The sequence below is a fragment of the Euleptes europaea genome, chromosome 3 (assembly GCF_029931775.1).
Source record: "Euleptes europaea isolate rEulEur1 chromosome 3, rEulEur1.hap1, whole genome shotgun sequence".
NCBI classification, from domain to species: Eukaryota; Metazoa; Chordata; class Lepidosauria; order Squamata; family Sphaerodactylidae; genus Euleptes; species Euleptes europaea.
Window position 1 is genome coordinate 91,962,439 of NC_079314.1, and position 23,169 is coordinate 91,985,607.

The following is a 23,169-nucleotide window of genomic DNA, read 5'->3' on the forward strand; positions in this document are numbered from 1 at the left end:
GCCGATAGAGATCAGTTCACCTGGAGAAAAGGGCTGATTTGGCAATTGGACTCTGTGGCATTGAAGTCCCTCCCCTCCCCAAACCCTGCCCTCCTCAGGCTCTGCCCCAAAAACCTCTACTGGTGGTGAAGAGGGACCTGGCAACCCTACCTACCCCACAGGAGTAGCAATTTGTAGATATCTGTGGCAGTCAGAAAGGTTCCAATCTGCCATTAGAAAATTTAATCTGTATCCAACCCACAGGGGCAGGATATCAGACTACACTACTAGTCTGTTGTAAGGATTAGTGAAGTCATGTGGAGGTGGCTTGAATATGCTACCTAAATGACAATTAGCGGCTCCCAAGTGTTTTTTTGTTTGTTTCATACAAGATGCCCATAGAAAGAGTGGATGATCAGATCTGGGGGTGGGGGAGGTCCTGCTATGCCTTGACTAGGCACATAGCCGAAGTGGTTATGGCAGGGAGACTTTTGTAGTCCCTGTAGCACTATGACACGGCAAGTAACGCCGCCTTCTAGAAAATAATAGAGGTAAAGAAACCATGACATCTCCTGTATCACACAGAGTTTGCGTTCCAAATGCCCATGATGTACCAATAGCTACAAAAGCCTTGGAAACCTGTTGACCATGCCTAGTGAAGTCTTAGAACATTGGTTGAGCAGGACATCCTGTAGTTAGGGATGGGGCTTCAGCTTAGATTCTCATCTCCCACAACAGGCCATGTTAAGCAAGAACACTGACACCTGCAGGCCATATTTTTCCGTGTATAAGACGCCCCCATGTATAAGGTGACCCCTATATTTTTAACCCAAAATTAAGAAATCAGGGGTCATCTTATACATGGGGGCGTACGGAAAAATAGGGGCAGGGAAGAGAGCAGGAACCCTGGGAAGGCCGGGAAGAGAGTGGGGCAACCGGGCTCTTCCCGCCCGCTCTCTTCCCCACCCGTCAGCTGACCGGCGGGGAAGAGAGCAGGACCCTGGGAAGGCTGGTTGCCGACGGCCTGGGTGACCGGACTCTTCCCCGCCCATCAGCAGACCGGCGGGGAAGAGAGCGACCTTCCGTGTATAAGACGATCCCCAATTTTTTCTAAATATTTTTAGAAAACTAAATACCATATTTTTCCTTGTATAAATCGACCTTTTTTTCTAAAAAGGTCGATTTATACAAAGAAAAATACGGTATTTAGTCAGACTGCAGCATTGGGATGTTGCACAGACAGCACAGATGTTAATATTTTTAGCACTCACACAGCCTTTGCCCCCTGGTTTACCTAGTCCCTCCCTAGTATGGGCTGCTAACAATTATGCCCCATCCCCATAAATAACAATTATTGATGTACATAGATATGTGGGGTCTCTGAAAATGGCAGCAGAAGAGACTAGACATGACACCAGGTAAGACCAGAATGCAGCTGAGTTTATTTTTCTGCCTTGTGAAGCAGGAAATGCAACTAGGAGAGGACCAGGACAGTTAAACAAGGGATACGCCCTTGAATACGATGTCCCCGTCTACGCAGATATATTCGATGCCTTCATGGCCAGAGCTGTTGGGAACCTTGAATTGTTGGTTGCCGGGCAGCGTAACAGTCACCTCGTTTTTGTCGTGAGAGAAAATGATCTAAAACAAAGAAACAAACAAACATTCATCATAAGAGACCATCCATCCTCCATTTGAAATCCCACTTCCTTTCAAGCCCTCTAGAAAGCTCAAATTAAATGCGACACTGGGGGAACGGAGCTTAGCGGTAGGATTTTGCACTTGCTCAGTGGCTCATTTCAACGGGGTGGTTATCCCTGCAAAGCCGCTACACGTGCCCAGGAGGTGCTGTTTGCTGTGATGGTGCAAATGTCAGCTCCCTGGGACTTTTCCCAATCCAAACAATGGTGTGGGAAGGAAGGTTTAAATCCCCCTTCCCCTTGTGCCATGGTTTCAGTCTTAATCAAGCCCCTTCACCTAATTTTTGGAGAAAATATACTGGGAGCTCTGTTTGCAGACCACCCCCCAAAGTGGGGATTAGGATCCAGGTCTTTGATTCTAACCCAACTCTAGCCTCTACGATAGGAATTCAATACTAGCAGCACCCCCCTCACACGCTTAGGACTCCTTCATCCTCCCCAAGATGTGTTCATTGTGCCTACTCATCCTCAGAGACAGCAAAAAGGACCCAAGATATACCAATGCCGTCCTTACCGGCACATCCACCTAAAAATGGAACTGCTTTTCCACTTCAAACTTCCGATGCAAAGTACATCACTGTTTCACTAGAGGGCCCGTGTAGAATCATGGCCTCCAATTTTGACTAGATATCCAGAGTGCATCGTTTCTGTGCTCCTCCATCCAACTCAAGCTGAACAAGCCTCACCTCTGCAACGCTTCCCTCCTGGAAAGGGAAGTTGCTCTCCCTGTGTTCTTTCCCCCACTGTCCGCCGGTCTTGCTGTTACACACAATGGTCCTTATGTCACCGTGAGCATCAAAGCGTGGGTTGAAGTGCATCGTGATGTCGTCGTCCTTTTTGCCCAGATTAATTACAAAACTGAAAGACAGAAAAGAAGCGGTTATTGCAAATTCCTTCTCGTGAATCGTAGATTTCTCAGCAACACCACATCCTCTTGGACCTCTTCAGGCTGGCCAGCTCAAGTACTCCTAGGCTCCAGAATCTCTGCTGGGCTGCCTGAAGAGGCCCTTGGCATCAATATTTCACTTGAGGCACTCCTGAACAGATGGCACCAAATACGGTTTTGGAAGCCTGAAGATAGAAAAGCCTCTGGGGATGTGATGGGCAAGTGGCAGATATGGGGTGGGGTGGGGGATAGAGAATCTAAATAACTATCCATGGCAACTTTATATTGTACATAGGAGAAATATACCCTTTAAGCTTTATGGACCAGGAACACAGTGCAGGTATTGAGACCCATACGGATTAACCATAGCATGTAAAGCAGGTCTTGAAAGTCCCTGGCCCCTTTCAAGAGTCCCTGCTGCTTTTTCCAGCTGCAGGCCGCACAAGAGACCCAACAGGGCCGTCTCCAGCCTTGAAGAACTGTCAGCACCTTTTTCTGCCTTGAAAAAGAAAGGGTACCCTTCACTCTTCTTACCAAGCACGGGGAGCTCCCTTTTCTTAAAACTGGTTCGGAAGAGTATCTCATCTCTAAGGAGTCCTCCCTACCTCGGGGCTCCATCAGGCAGTTAGAAGCCAGGGAGCTTTTGAGAATTAAAGGCCAGGAAATTTTTACTGATGTTATCAGGGAAACGGGTGGAGCTGGGGCATGTTGCTCTTTGAGATTATCGGTTCCCATTGTAGGAGCTAAGTTTCCTGTATTTGGCCAAGAACTCCCACCCCAATGCCCAACCACAAATCTTTGACTAGGGTAATTAGCACAGCCAGAATTTCATCAAACCCCCCCCCCCACATGCACCTTCCCCTCTTTCTTTTGAATTTAGGCAAACGTTTTTAGAAGCACTTGGATAGCTTCCAAATTTAGCTGCTGCAACACGTACCTAGTCTGCAGCACAAGAAATTTAGAACCACCTTGTGCTACTGCTTTTTGACAAGGGGATCCATCTGCCAGCAGCATTGTTCCATCAGCTCTTTGACTATGCCTTCACTACAACCCCTCCCGCCTCAGGCTGCCTTTCTGGCGAGTCGCATCTCTCCCACCATCTGCACAGTTTTACTACAAACTAGTGCTGGTCAAACTGCATGTCCAGCAGGCAAGGTCTTTTCGAAGGTTTGTCTACCTATCCCAATTCGGAAATAGCACAGTTAAGCCCAGAGGACCATTTGTCCAGAAGAAGATTAGATGGGTTAGATGGCCATCTGTCAGCAATGCTGATTCTATAACCTTAAGCAGATGATGAGAGGGAAGGCATCTTGGCCATCTTCTGGGCAAGGAGTAGGGGTCACTGGGGGTGTGGGGGGGAGGTAGTTGTGAATTTCCTGCACTGTGCAGGGAGTTGGACTAGATGACCCTGGTGGTCCCTTCCAACTCTATGATTCTACGATCTCTGGTTCTGAACTTGGTTATAGGAGAGGGACAATTCTGTGCTCCTACTTTAAAAAAAGCTTTCGAAACGTTGGTTAGGAGCTCTCAAGTCTAAGATGGGCGAAAGGAATAAAGTGGAAACCACAAGTGGAAGAGAGACCATGTGCATGCAGCTTCGTCTCACTGCATGCGTTTTTCCTGATGCAGTACCAACTAGGAGTTGGTTTAATGTGTGTAACAGATGATGTGTTAACAGAGAAGAAAGACATTAGAACAGACTGTTATAGTGGCAGGGAAGGGGGGAACATAGAAAGACAGACAGACTGGAAATGAAACTGCTGCCTCTAACAGCTGGTTCTGTTTAGTCTCTTGGCAGAGTGCGCAAATCTTTGTTAAGATATGACTCACTGGAAAATGCTTGCGTGGGTGGGGATTAACCTCAGGCAATGGCTCTACATCAAAAGGGGGGGGGAGAAAAGAAACGGACTCTTCTATACGCCGGGGGAAGAACCATTTTACCCCCTTCACCCGGGGGATATCTACAGACTTAAGGGGCATCATAGGAATAAGAGGTCTGGGAAATCTGCTTCTCACCCCCATTGCTACTTTTGAGCCTGTGTGGTGTAGTGGTTAAGAGCGGTGGTTTGGAGCGGTGGGCTCTGATCTGGAGGACCGGGTTTGATTCCCCACTCCTCCACATGAGCGGCGGAGGCTAATCTGGTGAACTGGATTTGTTTCCCCACTCCTACACATGAAGTCAGCTGGGTGACCTTGGGCAAGTCACAATCTCTCAGCCTCACCTACCTCACAGGGTGTCTGTTGAGGGGAAGGGAAGGTGATTGTAAGCCGGTTTGAGTCTCCCTTAAGTGGTAGAAAAAGTCGGCATATAAAAACCAACTCTTCTTCTTCTTCTAAAAAGTGGGTAAGGTTGCCTACTTCAGGTTCAGAAATACCTGGAGATTTGAGGGTGGAGCCTGGGGGAACAGCATTTAGGGAGGGACAGACTTCTGTAGGGTATAATACCATGCAGCCCACCTTCCAAAGCAGCCGTTTTTCCCAGAAGAAGTGGGATAAATGTTTTAAATAATAAGTAATAAATACATAATTAATTGATGTAGTCTGGAGATCAGTTTTAGTTCTGGGAAACCACCAGCCCCCACCTGGAGGTTGGCAACTCTAAAAGGGGGTGATTCAGCTCTAAAAACATTTCTCCCAAAGCTGCTGTCTATTTCATGGGGGAATACATGTAGCCCCTACAATATCCCCTCCCAGGAGACAAAACAGCAGCTTGGGTGGGGATATATCAGGGAAATGGTTTGATTGAAAGATTAGCCCCTACCATGCTGCACCCACAATTTTCTTCTCTCATGATTGCTTTTGATTTTTGAAAAAGCAAACGATCTTTTTTTTTTTTTGTATATAAGAGGGATACAGAAAGGAAAAAGAAGGGAAAAGAGAAATAAAATATAACGTGTTACATCTTCCGAGCCTCGGCGTAATTTACGTTCAAAAGATCTTGATCTGTCTCGAGTCCAACTCTTAAACTAGTCTAATAGTCATCCCAAGGGAATCTTGAAAATTGTAACTCAATGAGGAGGGGCTTAACAGAATCCCCACAATGCTTTGGAGGAAACCATCATGACAATGAACATAGTATAAAACTGCTACAAGTTTTCAGCACAGATTAATCTCCTCCAAGGCTCAGTTTACCTCTTGGCTCCTGCCGGAATGTCTCCTTTCACAGCAATCCGCTGCCCAGGGGCGATACGCAGGTTGGTGCAAGTAATTCCCTAGAGAAGGAATCCAGAGACAGGTTATTGGCTGTTCTCTTTGCTAGTCAGCAAGAAAGTGTTGAACATACGGTAATTACTGGGATCTCATTGTATTACACGCAAAATGTCCTTTGAGCTTCTTACCATCTTCCTGCTGTAATACAACACATCTTATTATCCACAAGATATTTAAATAAACTTGGATATGTAACACAGAGGATTCCTAAATGTCAAAGCAGATTGTCATTAAAAGCAAATGCAGGAAGTGGGCAAATAGTCACCCACTGTCTTGCCACGCCTTAAAGATTAAAGATGCACAAAATTAATCAGAATATACCTTTTTAAATTTAGCAGCTAAACGTGACTGGAGCTTTAGCAACGGGAGGTCCCTGTGCCAAGATCACTCACTCTTGTTACCACCCTTATGACAATCTGCAGTCAATGTTTCATACCTCTGAAGGGTATAATTACACAAGTATAATTAGATCCTAGCCTGCATTAGAAATTCTAAGGTTGCTTCTACATGAAGGTATTGCTGCAACTTAGCATTCAAATTGGAGCAGTTTCCCCCCAGTTCCACCCCCCAAAGCATTCACATGATGTCATCCCCTAATCATCTCCTTTCTGGATTTTCCTCAGCTCTCCTGCTATCTTTGCCAAATTGGGATTGATGCCGTCGTTTCTTTTCTTTTTGAAAGATCACAATCAAAGAATCTGTGCCTGCCATATGGATGGGAAGGTGCACTGTTATAAAAGTCCAACCTACATCGGCACCATTTTCCTTGCCTTAGCCACTTCCCAGTCACTGTTCTCCTCCCACTAGAGGGGTTTTTCATTGTGTAAAAATAAAAAATCAAAAAGGTAAATGTACTACAGTACAATATTATAACAACATGTTGCCATGATCTACTTGCAGCTTTGAATTCTCAGCTTTCATTAAAAAAATTAAATTTCTAGACCTTTTCATTGTAGAGTGATAAGGGGAGAGGTGCACTCCGCAATGATCCTTACTTTTAAAAAATGAAAGTTGGTAATTCAGAAGAGCTAGTAGATCATGGCAATATATGGTTGTAACATTACAGTGCTGTTGTGATCTAGCAACTGCTATTTATTTTTTAAAAGGTTTTAACAACCCTCCAGTGGCTGGGGGGAGGAATGGCTACCATGGGAGTGGGTGGGTGGGGGCAGAGGCAAAGGCAGTGCAGGAGAAACTGCCATATGGAAGCTCCATTGCTGCTGCCAATGACTCTACATCCACTCCAGTAAAGATAATAGAATCATACGGTTGGAAGGTGCCACCAGGGTCATCTAGTCCAACCCCCTGCACAATTCAGGTCTGCTTAAGCACACCAGAACATCTCCACAAATTTGCATTTGGAAAGTGTTACATCACAACTGTGTGAACAAAAAAGAAGCTAATTGATATTCTCAATATCACATTAATTTATAATAGTTAATATACATCTCCTTAACTATCTTGTTGCACCGATTCAAGACAAAGAAATAGGCTTATTTCCCAACCTTCCAATTCATGTTTATGGGTGGACTGGGGACTCTTAACTTGTACTGATTGTTTAAATCCAGAACCTGGGAATAGCAATTATTCCAGATTAGCATGGAAAAAGAGGACGCAAATTTAAGAAGGTGGTATCAGTGTGGTCAGGACAATAATAAAGCTGTAATCAAATTATCAGAAAGGAGAAGGAAAAGGGTGTTGGCATTTATTCTTTCTAAACAGGGTGGATTTTAACAGACCCTCAAGAAGATCTAAACAACTCCTCTGCGATTCTTCTGCCCACGTGCAGAGCAGCAAGTCCAAGAGCAGCGCACTGCTTCCCCACGCCATGCTTCCCCACAAGGTGAGCATGCTCTCTCCCTCGCCTGCCAAAGGTTTCCTACAACCGCAGAAAGAGGGATGCTGGGTCAGGCAGGGTGTGCCACCACACTTCCCCTATGTGAGCTTCCTCTCCCCCCTCAAAGTCTATGTTTAAGGGACCTCTGGGGAAGACAAGGGCACTTTGCTGGACTTTCACTTGGGATGGCAGCTGGATCAGAGGCAGCAGGTTGGATCCTACCAGCTTTTCTGTTCAAACTCTTCCAAGCCCTCTCCTCATTGGAGCCAACGTTCCATGTGGCTTTTCCCCCACGGGAGTCCCACCATCAACTTTTGGTGGTGGTCAAGGAGGTTCTCCCTCCCTCTTTCGCCACTGGAAAAACTGGTAGGCTACAGCTCAGTGACTCCTACTTTGCAAGAAGGGAAATTATGCCAGCCCCGTTGCTTGGCTCTGGGTCTTAGCCAAACGCCCACTCCACTAACTAGGACATTAAAAATACATTGACCTTACAAACTCTTCAGTGGGCGAGGCTGCCATGATGTCCCCATCTATTCTTTCCAACAACACATAATGGAAAGCCCCCATTCTCCCATCTTGACCATGGAAATGATGCACAGCTGGCTCAGCAAGGCATTCCCAGCCTCAGTTTTCCATCAGTGAAATGCGAACAAAGATCTACCTCGCTGGGCTGTTCTGAAGCTCAAGCTCAGACTTTGCACAGTATTTAACATGCATGTAAAAAGGCAGACAGCAGTCTTTGTTGCAAGTGTATATTTTCTTGGCCCTGCTCCTGTGTCCTTACAACAGCCAGACAGAAATTAAGTGTGTGTGTGTGTGTGTGTGTGTGTGTGTCTTTTCTCTGCAGCAAGTACCCCCCCACTGTCTAGTTTCATGCTCAAGATGATGTTAGTTGCATATATGCATTAATAAAAGTGAGAACTAAAGTTACTGACTTCCCTTCCCCATATCGAAGAGAAATCAGTCTTTTAATAGTTCCCCATCACAAGACTAAACAGGACAACTCCTCCAGCGTAGGCTGTTCCGAGCCACACCCTCCTGAAATTCCCATTACTCACACCCATCAGGTACCATCAAGTGCTTCAAATTTCAGGATTTATAACAGCCCTGGGCTGCCAGCAGGCTCCTGTAAATGGGATTAGGGAATCTGATCACAGGATGTTCAGGCTGAGCCAGAAGCTGTTTCAGCAGCTTTCTCCCACCGCTTGTGTGGATGAAAAAAGCTGGCAGGCTGAGCATCGGGAGACAACTCATGAGAAATGAAGCACGTCTAAGCAGAACGCTCCATCAGCTACAAGACAGACAACCATGGAAAAAAGCCAGTTGCTAAGAATGGTTCTCCTGGCCACATCTCCCATGCCACCCTGCTCTGGTGACAAAGTGTTAAGAGGACACCCAATCTGCCTAATTTTACAGCCAGCATCCAGTTTCACTCTAAAACTATCAGCATAACTTTTGAAGGGCACACTGCCTGTCTCCCTCCAACCCACTTTCCCCTTTCTGCAGAGTTTCAGCAGCAAGGAAGGTGCTCCAGCATCATTGGTGTGTTTGGAAATCCCAAATCCCATCAGTGTGCCAGCTCCCTCCCCCAAACTCACAGGCATGATGCTGATCTTCGAGCTGTGTGCTGCAACTGCTCTCTGGGGTCCTGCAGACAGAAGTGGGAAGAAAGGGGCCACTCCCTTGCCATTAAATAGGCAAGCATCTGATGAGTCACATGTTCTTCCAACCAATCAAAAATCAGTCATGGGAAATGGGTGGGAAGGGGGCAGCCGAATGTTCATGGCAGCAATTTGTGGGGGAGGTGGCAGACTCTTGCCTTTCCTTTTGGATGCTGAACGCTTGCCTTGAGCTATATAGCCAGGCACTCTCTGGAAGAGAACATCCTGCTCAGCCTGGTAAGGGACGAGGCCAGTGGAAAATAGTTTTACAATGAGAAGATTTTATTGTCCAAGATTTCCCCCCTTGAAACTTAAAAATGGCACTTGGCAGGCAAGATCTTTAGCCACTTTGTTTAGAGGAAGGGGGGGGAAAGCCCAGAGCAGCTAGATGTACCAGAGCCAAAAGATGCAGAGATATGTGAATAATGGCATAAGTGGGGGGGGGGGGGGGGAGAGAAAACAGCATTGCTGAGTTGGAAGCCTTCCACAGGGGCTGTTTAAACCATTATCAAGACAGAATTTGAACACACAAAAGCAACTTAAGACCAGTTTTCCAACGACTAGGGTTGCCAGCCTCCAGGTACTAGCTGGAGATTTCCTGCTATTACAACTGATCTCCAGCTGATGGATATCAGTTCACCTGGAGAAAATGGCTGCTTTGGCAATTGGACTTTATGGCATTGAAGATCCTCCCCTCTCCGCCCAAAAATCCTCCTGGCGGTAAGAAAAAGGGACCTGGCAACCCTACCAATGGCAGGCATTTGTCAACACCACTTATTATCTTCTTGCATGGCACCTCCACTGTCCCAGCCAGAGATTTTAAACCTCAGTCTTCACTTCTGTCACGTTGCGTCCTGTGTTGGTCCCTGTGTGCCAGACCTCTTGTAGCATTGCAGGGTCCAAAAATACCCTTCTATAAGAGATTTGGTTGCTTCCACATGGCAGTTTTAGTCTACTTTAACATCCAAATTAGAGTAGAGGGTTGTTGTTTTTATGGAGCATATACACAACCTTGTCCTCTCATCGTCCACTTTCTAGGTTTTCTTCTACTTTGCAGCGATCTTTACCAAACCTAGTTTGATCTGCTCTTTTGGGAAAGATCATAGTCAAAGTACCTTTGCACACAAATACTGGAAGGTGTCATTTTTAAAGGTTCCATCCAGTTAATTCAAGGAAAGAGAGAAAGAAACAGGGGTGGGGGGGATAGAAAAAGTTTTAACCTGACACTTGAAACTCAATAGACTTAGCACAAAGTGGAGGAAGTTCCATAATTAAGATGCCACTACAGAAAAGGCCCTGTTCTTGATAACCACCTTCCTTGCCTATGAAGATAGAAGTAAACGGTGTAGGGCCTTGGTGGAAGATTGTATTTGATGGGTAGGTTCATATGGGATCATGAATCCTTAAGTAAGCCAGTCCTTGACAGGGCCTTTGGCTGGGGAGGGAGGGGTAGAAGTGTAATTAAACAAACAAACAAACAAATAAATGGTAATAACCAGTAAAAAGAACTGTGCTTGGAAGCAAATAGACACTCAATGCATGTTTCCCCAACTGGGGAAATATATTCCTGGTAACTAGCACCTGTCAGCAATCTTGCTGTAATATTCTGTGTTAAGTAAAACTTCCAAACCATTTTCAAAAGCAGCCCAGTGTAGAATGTATTTCAATAACCTAATTTGGATATGGTCAGACAGAACATGGGTAACCATGGCCAAATGCTGCCTATCCAGGAATAGCTGCTACTACCACACCCACCAAAGTTGGACAAGGACACTATAACTCACAGAGAAGGTCTGAGCCTCCCTTGGTAAGCGTGGACCTAATTGTACACGTGCAGTGCAGGCAGATGCCTAGATCCATGGTTGGCAATATTATCATCCAGAAACACATCAGTCTTGTCTAGACTGAGTTTCAGCTTATTGGATTTCATCCAACATACTACTTCCACCAGACATCAGCTTGGAACATCCAATAAATAGTCTGATCCCTGGCAAGGAGCAACGAAGCTGAGTGCATCAGCATATTGACGACGCCACACCTCACATCTCCAGAAGAACTCTGCCAGGAGTTTTAAGCAGATGTTGAACAGAGAAGGGACAAGATGGGACTCACAGCACAAATGGCTGGGATCCAAGAAGATGTCCCCTGGCAGTTACACATAAAGCTGCCGTATTGTGAATCGGACCATCGATCCATCAAGATCATCCCAGTTCCCATCGACAGTGGCTCCCAGTTTGCTTCTGGTCCTATTCAAGGTGCTAGTATAGACCTTTAAAGCTCTACACATCTTGGGGCCATCATAACTTAAAAAGCCTTCTTCCATATGAACCTACCCATCCACTCCTGTCGTCCTTGAAGGCCCTGCTTTAGGTGTCCCTGCCATCTGAATCTAGACAGGTGGTGACCCAAGAAAGGGCCTTCTCAGTTGTGGTGCCAAAACTTTGGAATGCCCTTCCCAGGGAGATTCATCTGTCTTGCTCTATGGTTGCTTTCTGCCAGTGGGTGAGTTCCCCCCTTCTATTCGGCATACCCCCATTAGCTGTTATTAGCCCCTTTCCCGTTTTCTGCTGTTGTGTGTGTTTATATGATTTTATTTAATTATTGTTTACTTACTTTATTTTGAATGTTTTAATGGTTGATTCCCCTCCCCCCCCCCACCCGGAACTTGCACACAACATTGCCATACAGTTGTCTACCTTCTGGGTTTCACCAGGTCTCGCTGAATGTGCTTCAGCACAATCTTTTTGGAAGGATTGTACTCAAAGTGGGTGCGGTCACTGTGTGGATAGGAAGGTGCATATTTTTGGATCTCTCCACTACATTGGTGCCATTTCCCCTAAGTAACCCCTTGTACCTGCACACCCGCCCCTAGGCTTTTTGCTGGCTTTTAAAAAATCAGTAGTTGCAATGCTGTGTGTGTGTGTAAAGTGCCGTCAAGTCGCATCCGACTTATGGCGACCCCTTTTTGGGGTTTTCATGGCAAAAGACTAACAGAGATGGTTTGCCAGTGCCTTCCTCTGCACAGCAACCTTGGTATTCCTTGGTGGTCTCCCATCCAAATACTAACCAGGGCTGACCCTGCTTAGCTTCTGAGATCTGACGAGATCTATAATGTTAAAAGACTCCAGCGATATAGCTACTACCAATTTTTTTTTTAGAAAGTGGACCAAAAGCCTGCTAGTGGTGTGTAAGTGTGGGGAGACTGGTAGGCATGAGTGGATACCAAGGACATCATGGAGAATCCCCCATGTGGATGCCGGGTTGCTACCATGAGTACCTCTTCATTTGCAATGGCAACAAGTGCACGATGGAGTGGCATCCTTGTGTGGAAGTAGCTTTTGTGGGCAGTAATGATGGTGAGAGCCAGCATGGTGCAGTGGTTAAGAGCTGTGGTTGGAGCAGTGGACTCTGATCTGGAGAACCAGGTTTGATTCCCCACTCCTCCACATGAGCGGCGGAGGCTAATTTGGTAAACTAGATTTGTTTCTGTACTCCTCCGCATGAAGCCAGCTGGGTGACCATGGGCAAGTTACAGCTCTGTTAGAGCTCTCTCGTTCCACCTACCTCACCGTGTGTCTGTTGTGGGAGGGGAAGGGAAGGTGATTGTAAGATGGTTTGAGTCTCCCTTAAGTGGTAGAGAAAGTCGGCATATGAAAAACCAACTTTTCTTCCTCTTCCTCCTCCTCCACCACCACCACCGGCTAAAGGGAGTCCTCCCTATCTGAAATGCAATCATCCCACTTCCTTTTCCTGCGTCTTCATGCACTGTCATATCTGTCATCTTCTAAAAGAAATCACCCCATTTTACAGCAGATGCACACTGACTCTCCTCCACCACGCACAGAAGCACCTTTTCATATACATACACGGCAGACAAAAGAAGCAGACGCATGCAAACATCTTTTTTCACTCTTTGATGAGCACACTCACTTGCAAACTCGCTCTCTCAGGCAGTCAGCAGAATCCATTCAGAGATGGGAGGGGGTTGTCTCAGTGAGTAAGTAATCAAAGGCCCTCTTTACATATTAAGGGCCACCACCTACCCTGTAATCAGATACAGACTAGTGATAAAGAAGACGTGATAAAAAGGCACTCTGTATGTGCTTGGTATAAATGAATAATTTCAGCTTATAATGTCATAATATTGATAACTCAGTTTTTCCTGCCATTATATCCCAGTCAAGATGATCATCCTAAAAGTAATTAAGTTAGTAGTATTTCCCTACACAGATTCTTTCTCCTTAGCTTTTCCCTGCTAAGCGTTAGAACATAAGAAAGGCCATGTTGGATCAGACCAAGGCCCATCAAGTCCAGCAGTCTGTTCACATAGTGGCCAACCAGGTGCCTCTAGGAAGCCAACAAACAAGACCACTACAGCAGCACCGTCCTGCCAGTGTTCCACAGCACCTAATATATTTGGCATGCTCCTCTGATCCAGGAGAGAATAGGTATGCATCATTACTAGTATCCACTGTAGTCCTCTTACAGTGCAAGCCACGGTATTCAACAGGGCTTATACCCAGGTAAGTGTGCATAAGGACTGCTGCTTGAGTCTGCCCTGTTCAGTCCTGCAAGAATGGTGGGAGAAGGGGGAAAAAGGTATGCTGTTAGATTATGCTGGCAGTCCTCAAAGCAAAATAGCCAGAATTAAGTACATTTTTTCCAGACTAAGCCCAGTTTTTCATGAACAAATATAGACGTTCACAAAATCCCTCACTGAAAACAACCATTATTGCAGAAAGTTGTTTACAGCCATGTTGGTCCAAAAGTAAAATCCCAAAACCAATTGGTGTTATTGTCTTGGCAGCCTTTGAACTGTTGGAGTATCCTCCTGCCATAGCCTATCCAGGCGGTTCCTTGAGGAAACCCATCAAGCCCCCACTTTAAAAGCATTAAAGGTATGTTGCAAAGGTGCTACAAGCAACTTACCAACACAGCCCACAGAAAAAAATCTTGTATAATTTATGGGATGGCAGCAGTTCACAGAGTCAAATTTAAATGGCATTTAAATGACACCACATTTCGTGATTTAGCCCATCGTGTTCTCCATTCCATTGTTAAAATCTGTTCCAGAATATGATGGGATTTCTTGGATCAGTGTTGTCATAATATCGGTCAAAATAATTTGCCAGTCAAGAAGTATGAGAGGAAAGACAGAGCAGGTGAATTCCTTCATTGAGTTGAATACCGCTGGACCGTTTACTCTTCTGCCAATATAGTGGAACTGCTTTATCTCAGCCACGCTCAACAAATCTCCCCTAACAAATTTCCTCTGTGAAACTTTGGTTTCTAATGGGCGCTATTTCCTCTGGTTGTTTGTGGTAGGTACTGGGTTTGTCAAGCAGCCTGTTTCTGTTTCAACAGGGACCATCACAGAGCTTATGGACGTGTGTGTGTGTGCAAGAGAGATGAAACACAGAGATTGGCCCACATTCAGCAAGAAATTCAGGTTCATAATAAAGATCCGTTGCTCGGACTCCACCTACTGATGTGATAATATCAAGGTTGCATTTGCCCCCAGTATTTTGGCAAATGTGGTTTTCGGTTTTGATTTTGGTTAAGGAAAACATTGGCGCTATCAACTCTTTCTGAAATGCCTAATAAAATGGGGAATTTTCAGATCCTACCTCCGTCAAATCTTTCTGTCTATTGCTGTATTCAGTAAAGATTAATTAAAAGTCCCCCCCCCCTCTGCCTCTGGTTTTCTTCCAGATATTGCCGCAAGTACAGACTTGAGATCCCATTCCAAAGTTGGGAGGTGCCCTGTTGTAGACCACACAGGCATATCTCCTGGGCATCCCAGGTATTACCGTGCTGCCTCCAACCAAAACACAGTAATTTTCATCAGAATGTCTTCTGAACAAACTTGTAGGTCCAGAGTTGGAGGCATGTTTTTCTTCCCCACTTCACCATATCACTCCATTTGCCAGTCCATCCTAGTTATTCTTTTGGTGAAATTCAATAACTTGAGAGTTAACAATGATGACCGCTCATGCATGTCAATTTGGGTTCTATGATGAATGCACATCAGAGCTGGTTGGTAAGTTTAAAGGCCCAGAAGGAACAAGGCAAGCTGAGTTGCCCCCGTAGCACTGCAAGCTAGCACTAGAGAAGCTGCCCAGCTCAGACCTGCCAGTGGCACCAAAAATGGGTTTCAGCTTACCTGTTGCCTGCCCCACACCTCTTAGGGTTGCCAGGAGTTTTCCTGGCACCCTCAGTAGATGGGATGGTTGAAGGGAGCATTGAGCAATGCATCGACGTCCCTTCCAGGTGAAAGCCCAGAATTGATGCCACTACATCAAGTGACACTCTAGCAATTCCCCCGGTCTCTGTGGTAAATACTTGATGCGGTGAAGTATGTCTGGGTTTTTACCTAGAAGTAACATCAACACATCGTGTGACATTGTGTCCCCTTCCTAATTTCCCCCTGCTGCTCTTTTGAGTGCCCCTTCCCTAGTTTCCCCTTGCTGTTCTATTGAGCGAGAGCAAGGGACGAGGAGTATCGGCAGATGGTTGCCTGCCTGTACCTTGCAACTCTAGCACCTCTCTTAGATGGCAGTATTGCAGAAGGGGTCAATGGGTGAGCCAAGGCCAGTCATTGTCACCGCTGAATGGGTCCAAGCCAAGAGGCCCCTGTATCACTGGCAGAGCCAGAGTTCCTTTGGCTGCCAGGGGCTACCTACAGCAGCATCCCACTAGGAAACTTCCTGGTGAGTTAAATGTAGGACGGGTTGCCAGCTTTTAAACTGGTCCCATGTAACTGTCCCTTTAATATCTACTTGGTCTGCAGGAATGATCAGGCCATCCTATTTATCTCCATGCTGGAAAGTTTCAACTGCCCATTCCTGCATACTCAGGGGTCAGGACATTTTTTCCCCTGGCCAGTTGGCAACCTTAGTCAAATGGTGAGTCTGCCCTCGATGCACATGCGAGAAGTATAAAATACCTAAATATAATTGTTTTGAAAATAATGTTAAATGCTGCTCATTTTGTGCCTTATTAACTGAAGATTCATAGACTGTTGTCACTTAACATGTTTTAGCAAAAATGGACTAAAATTGGTGGTGGAAATTTTCCAATGAGTTTTAACGGAAAGCTTTGCTTGTACTCGTTATCACTATCTGGCCCGTCTTCCTGAAGCAGCTGGCTTAGTTACACTCAACACCTGGTCCTAATTTATGTTTGCTGTCAGTTGAAAACATGTTAAAGGTATATATTCAAATAAATTATGAAAGATCCATGTTTTCATTAAGGCCATAAGGCACAATTGTGTTTAAAAGGCAAATAAAAAATGCTTCTTTTTGTTAAAGTATTTTTGAATATTAATCCTGCTTCCGTTTTAAGTCTCCTGCCCAAAAGGAAAGAAGAAAGGATTTATATCTTCATTAAGAACTTTTCAGATTTATATACTAGGACTTCTTCCTTTCCCATTTTCTGTCTCTCTGCTTTAGTATCTCCTGTTACGTTAATGTATTTTATACATACTAGAGTTACTTTAGTTGGTGTATAGATAAAAATATATATATATGAATGTATAATTGTATTGTTAACTAGTGTAACTGGGACATTATATTATACACTGAAATTGTCATACTTATGCTTTGTATTTTGTTAGACTTACGTTTAAAGACTGCCAGTGAGGGGGAGTTCACCACCTCCCTAGGTAGCTGATTTCACTGTTGAACAACTCTTACTATAAATCCCCCCCCCAATATCCAGCCTGTACCTTTCGCTCGCAATTTAAACCCATTATTGCGAGTCCTATCCTCTGCTGCCAACAGGAACAGCTCCCTGCCCTCCTCTAAGTGACAGCCCTCCAGATACTTAAAGATAGTGATCATGTCCCCCCTCAACCTCCTCGTCTCCAGACTAAACATTCCCAAGTCCCTTAGCCTTTCCTCATAGGGCTTGGTCTCCAGGCCCCTGATCATCCTCATTGCTCTCCTCTGCACCTGCTCGATTCTTTCCAAATCCTTTTTGAAGTGAGGCCTCTAGAACTGCACACAATACTCCTGGTACGGCCTGGCCAGTTCAGTGTATGGTAGAACTATGACATCTTGCGATTTGGATGCTATGCCTCTGTTGATACACCCCAAGATTGCATTAGTCTTTTTTTTGTCACTGCATCATCACTGGTTGCTCATATTTAACTTACTGTCCACCCGTACCCAAAGATCTCGTTTCAAATATTTGGAAGAAGAAATCCAGTGTTCTTATTTCATGTCATGATAACAAATGGCTATTACTAAGGATGCCGTGATATGAAGACACCTAAAAGTGCTTATTTTCTTCATTGGAATTGTTCTCACTGTGTACAGGGAGTGGACGTGTGATGTTTTTATGCTGATACGTGTGGCTAGCAGATGGAAAGCCTTGTTAACTGACTGCATGGGAATTGACTGGTCTGGGTGTGGCTGTTGAAATCAAGACATCCTTTTCATCTCTCACCCCAACAGATGACTGGCAACACAGACTACCTAGTTTGGAGAGGTAATCCTTTCATACATACAGTAGCATGTATGCTGGAAGGGTTTATGTAGAGCAGGGGTGTGGAATCTTTTTTCCGCCAAGGGCCATTTGGATATTTATAACATCATTCGTGGGCCATACAAAATTATCAACTTAAAAATTTGCCCACCTGGTGGCACAGGATGGTCTGTTGCACCAGCTGGGCGTAGCCGTCCAGCCACACGCCGGAGTTGCTCCTGCTCCGCATGGTCGGGGCCAGATTCTACAGCCAGCTCCTGCTACCTCTGCCTGCAGGGGTGAAATGAGGACACACTGGCTAAGAACTCGCCCCCACCCCCCACACATTCTGGCCCTGCCCCCTTTAACTCCTCCATTGTTGCCACTTCCGCCCCCAGCCCTCTTGTAGCACAGAGGGAATAAGTTTCTCCACGGTCTGGGTGGGAAAGGGTTAACACAGTTTCTTGGGCGGTCCTAGCAGCTCCATAGCTAATGACTCTTCAAGGGAGGGGCCGATCACCAGTCTTAGATCCTTCTAAGCTAGAGATCTGCCAGGACCCAGGAAGGGCCGGATGAAATGATTTCGCGGGCCTTAAACGGCCCCCAGGCCTGACGTTCCCCACCCCTGATGTAGAGTGAGGAAACAAGGACCGTACGCCTCAAAAGAGGCACATAACAGCAAAACTCCAAGTTGTGTGGCTTTTCCAGGGGGTCAACGAGCACAAAGTAGAGCTGAGCTCTACTGCTACAGTTAGGGGTCTCTGTGGGTCCCTGCTGTCGTTTGCTCCTGCACTCAGGGAATAGTGAGGCGTCACCCATGACTCAGCTACCACGAACATTGTGGTACAATGCTGCCAAAACAGGAGCCGAAACAAGCTTGGCATCCCTGAGTTTGTAAGGCTTATGGTTCCACCTCCAGCACATCCTTGGCCCTTTTTAAACCTTCCCTTCCTTCAAAGAGCTCAGAGCGGTGTACATTCACAGGCAACAGGGGAAGCTGCTCCTGGCCCCACTTGGAGGGACCTCCAACTTAGGGTCGCCGGGTCCGTCTTCGTCACTGGCAGGAGGTTTTGGGGGCGGAGCCTGAAGAGGGTGGGGTTTGGGGAGGGACTTCAATGCCATAGAGTCCAATTGCCAAAGTGGCCATTCTCTCCAGGTGAACTGATCTCAATTGGCTGGAAATCAGTTGTAATAGCAGGAGATCTCCAGCTAGTACCTGGAGGTTGGCAACCCTACCACAACTGCCCACTCACCCCAGAAGGAGGCGGAGAGAAGAAAATCACACTCCTGCTACTACTTGCTTCTGTCCTGTCTGGGGCTCAGACAGCAGGCTTCCTGTGGCAGCGGTGGCACTTGCTCGCCTCTCACAGGGTGAGGGCAACCCCTAGCATGGCCACAGTGTGGAGTAGGGTTGACAACCCCCAGGTGGCAGCTGGAGATCTCCTGCTATTACAACTGATCTCCAGCTGATAGAGATCAGTTCACCTGGAGAAAATGGCCGCTTTGGCAATTGGACTCTATGGCATTGAAGTCCCTCCACTCCCCAAGCCACTCCCTCCTCAGGCTCCACCCCCAAAACCTCCCGCCGGTGGTGAAGAGGGACCTGGCAACCATAGTGTGGGTGTCAGCAGTGGGGTGACAGTGATTCTGGGGCTCCATCATGGACTTTTGCCCAGGGCCCCAGAATTACAAAGTCTACCCCTGCATACATAATTCTCCCTTCTTCCATTTTATACCCACAACAATCAAGTGAGGCAGGTAGGGTTGCCAACCTCCAGGTGGTGGCTGGAGATCTCCTGCTATTAGAACTGATCCCCAGCCAATAGAGATCAGTTCACCTGGAGAAAATGGCCGCTTTGGTAATTGGACTCTGTGGCATTGAAGTCCCTCCCCTCTCCAAACCCCGCCCTCCTCAGGCTCCAGTTGTAATTCCAGGAGATCTTCACCCCCCACCTGGAGGATAAACCTTGTGCCAAAAATATATGGAAAGATAGCAGAACCGTAGCACTGTGGCTAAATCAATAACATAAGTAGTACAGTTAATGTCTAAACTAATCTTTGTCAATGAAATTTTACTTATGATCTGTGCTGTGTTGCAGTTTATTCTGTATTTGAACACTTCATTGTAATTGTAAGCAAATTGGAAACGTAAAAAGTATGTATGAGATATAGTATGAACTGTATGAGATATAGTAGCCACTCGAGCTTTTGTAAATGATACGTTATAGCACTTGAGGTTTTTTTGCAACAATGGAAAACTCAGAGGATTTGTGAACTTGTGTATTCTTTGATGTGTAATGACAAAGATTAATTTAGACATTAACTATACTATTCTGTACTACTTATGTTATTGATTGAGCCACAGTGGTACCATTCTGCTACCCACCTGGAGGATGGCAACCCTACCCAGCAAGTTTCACAACAAAAGTGAGGGTTGCAGCCTGGGTAAACTAGATCCTAGTCTGACGTAGTAACCACTACACAAAGCTGTTCTTATGAGAGGCAGTAAGGTTTGTCACAAATGCAACGGCTCAACCGTTTGGAGCATTCAGGCCCTAAATCCTAAGACATTCTGCATCTTTTGAAATCTATCCACAAAGAAAAAAGAGGCGTTTGGGGGAGGGAGGAGGAGTTGTTCCACTGGAAACAGCCTGACTATAATTAAATCTGTAGAACGGAGAAAATCCAGGCTATGGGCCAACGGCCTGTTTTTTGTGGTTTTGCTTGTCTTTAAGTTTCTTCATCACAAGACAGCTGACTTTCTCCAAGAGACTCAGAACAAATCTCTCTCCCTCTCTCTCGCCCCCCTTCTTATTTCCCTGGCCTCTCAGATTCCTTTTTGAGCTTCTTTGTATTTAAAGAAACAACATTCATATCACATTAGCCCTCTAGCAGAAATTCTTGCGTTTCATTCCTTGATAGTACAAAAATGGGAGATTTTGAAGGGCTTTGGTGGGTGGTGCAGAACTGAAAAGTGTTAAAGAGGCATACCTCTCAACCCTTGGATTTTGAGGCTGTATTCAGACCATTGTTTCTGCCAAGCAACAGGGTGACTTCACCATTGCTATGGCTCTGTACCTGATCTACAATTAGTAGTTTAATAGCTCTACAAATGCTGTGGGGGACGGGCTCTGAATTAGACCATGCTATGCCCTATATAAGTCAATGAAGTCATAACACTTGGCTAAACCAAATCATAATCAGTTTCCGGTCTTCTCAGTTTCACTCTTGAGGGATATTTAGGGGAAACGAAAAACAGACATGGGCACTGCTGAGAGGGGGCGACAGTTTTACATTTTTCTCTTCATTTTGAAAGCCCACCTGACCATTGTTCAGATAAGAAACAATCTTTTCAAATACTACATTAAAAAAAATCAACAGAGGTTTCAAAATGTCCTGAATGGAGCAGGAATATGGGTCAAAGCCTAGGCTTGTGCTGTAATGGGGACACAGAGAAAGAGAGTGTGCAAAAACTATGTGCAGAAACACACATTCACACTTTCAGTCCTACAACCAATATCAACACTTCCAAATTAGCCCAATCATCATAATCTAGGCAACAAGAAGAATCCAAAATCTCACAAGATTAATTTTATTTTTAGGTAAACTTGATATCTCTCTAGATACTTTCTTTTTGTTAAAACCTCTTCTTAGAGACTTCATTTTGCCTAACTCTTCAGAATAAGTTTTTTTTTTAAATCATCTTCTTAGTAGTAACTGGGTTTGTTTTTTTAAAGCACTTCAGGTTGTGTTTCCTCCTGTCCCCCCTCCCTTCCAATTTCCCAAACACAATCTTCCCCAGGTAAAAGAGGAAGGAGAGGTCCTCTGTGTTGTATGTTCCATCAAAAGAAACAAGGACAGTAGATTTTAGTTGTATCACTAATCTGTAATCAATCAATCTTTAGATTTTAATGCCTTTACTTGCAATTTTCTATATTGTTTTTATATTTCTCTTCTCAGGTTTATTTTCTGTGAAAATCTCTTCAGAAGATTTCTGGATTTGTTCTTTGGCAGGAAGAAGACATGCCTTCAGTTATATTTTTGTGGCAATGTGCTAGGTTTTCGCAAATAACTGTTGGAAACTGTAGACTTTTCTGTTTTGTTTAAGTAGACTGAAAAGCCGCTGTGTTCCCACTGATAGAGCCATCATCTAGGGATTTGTCTAATCCTGTCCCTAAGACTATCCGCCCTAGTGGTTATCATTCCATCTTAAGGTGGCAAATTCTATAAGTTAATTATGTGTTGTGTGAAGATTTTGCACTGAAGTCACACCCTCATGGTTTGGGGCCTTTCCCCCAATCCCAGATGTAGGGAGCAGAATGGGATCACTCAGTGGAAAGGAAATGGAATTATGGCTTGCACATCCCTTAAATACATAATTTATCCACTATCTAAAGAGCACCTTTTGTTTATATTTACAAACCACAAATAACTATATTTCTCACTGTGTTGTTCAGATGCTCCTCTAGAATCTTCTAACATTCACAGTCTCCATGCTCAGTCACTTCCCTATGCATGACATGTACATCTTAAGTTCATTCCTATAAGTTCAGTAGGACATGGTGGTGAAAAGTGCTGTAAAGTCACAGCTATTTATGGTGACCCCTTCAGAGGTTTTCAAGGCAAGAGATGTACAGAGGTGGTTTGCCACTGCCTGCCTCTGTGGTGGTCTCCAGCAAAGTACTAACCAGGGCCAACCCTGCTCAGCTTCTGAGATCTGATGAGATCAGGCATACCTCGGCCATCCAGGCCAGTTGGACTTACTCCTGAGTAAGTGTGCATAGGCTTGCAACTTACTAGTCGGATGGTGTCAGGATCTTTCACCAAGTGGGAAGGGTATAAGACCATTAAGTAAAGGTTAAAATTTCTGTCTTTCTTGCCAACTCTTTGGATCTTGTATCACAAAACAACAGATTCTAGCATGGCTCATCCAGCTGCCAGTGTGGCATACTCTGCCCTACATCATCACACTTGAGTGAGGATGAAGAGGGCTGTGGTAAGCCTTGTTTGTTCTACATCCTAAGGTCCATTGAGAAGCATGACTAGCTGCACTGCAGTGTGTCAAAGCTGACCATAGAAAACTGTGGATTTTTAACCGGGAGATTGAATGACGTATTTGAGGCATAGTTAGGCAGCTTGTATGAAGTAGGGGATTGGCTGTTTACTTGCATTAACTCTGCCCCAAACACTATATTAATGGACACCATCTTCTTGTGCCAAGGGCAATTTCATTAAATAATCTTCTCCAAGTTGAATTTGGAGAAGTCCAAACTGAAGTCACCTATATATTAACATACCTAAACATCTGGTGAAGTCACCTAGATATTAATTTATCTAAATATCAAGATATTCTGGGCTGCTATTTAAAATCACACCACAGAAAGACGGCTTTGAGGGACACTTCATCTAGGGATACAACTACTGACCTTC

The 23,169-nt window shown here is 45.1% G+C and overlaps 1 protein-coding gene across 1 annotated transcript; it reads right to left on the reverse strand.

The window, feature by feature from the left end:
- Positions 1-1,398: 1,398 nt before the first annotated feature.
- Positions 1,399-9,300, reverse strand: LOC130475400 (galectin-1-like). The gene is made up of 4 exons (XM_056847169.1): positions 9,211-9,300; positions 5,698-5,777; positions 2,366-2,537; positions 1,399-1,620 (listed from the first exon to the last, which is right to left on the reverse strand). Exons 1-4 carry the CDS (start codon positions 9,214-9,216, stop codon positions 1,474-1,476), a joined length of 405 nt encoding a protein of 134 aa, XP_056703147.1. The 5' UTR covers positions 9,217-9,300; the 3' UTR covers positions 1,399-1,473.
- Between the last annotated feature and the right edge of the window lie 13,869 nt (positions 9,301-23,169).

Excerpts from the sequence above, each read along its gene's own strand:
- LOC130475400 (XM_056847169.1), bottom strand. Across the intron at positions 2,538-5,697 it reads ATTCCGGCAGGAGCCAAGAG|TTTTGTAATTAATCTGGGCA; the intron begins GTAAACTGAGCC and ends TCTGTCTTTCAG. Across the intron at positions 1,621-2,365 it reads AGGAGGGAAGCGTTGCAGAG|ATCATTTTCTCTCACGACAA; the intron begins GTGAGGCTTGTT and ends TCTTTGTTTTAG.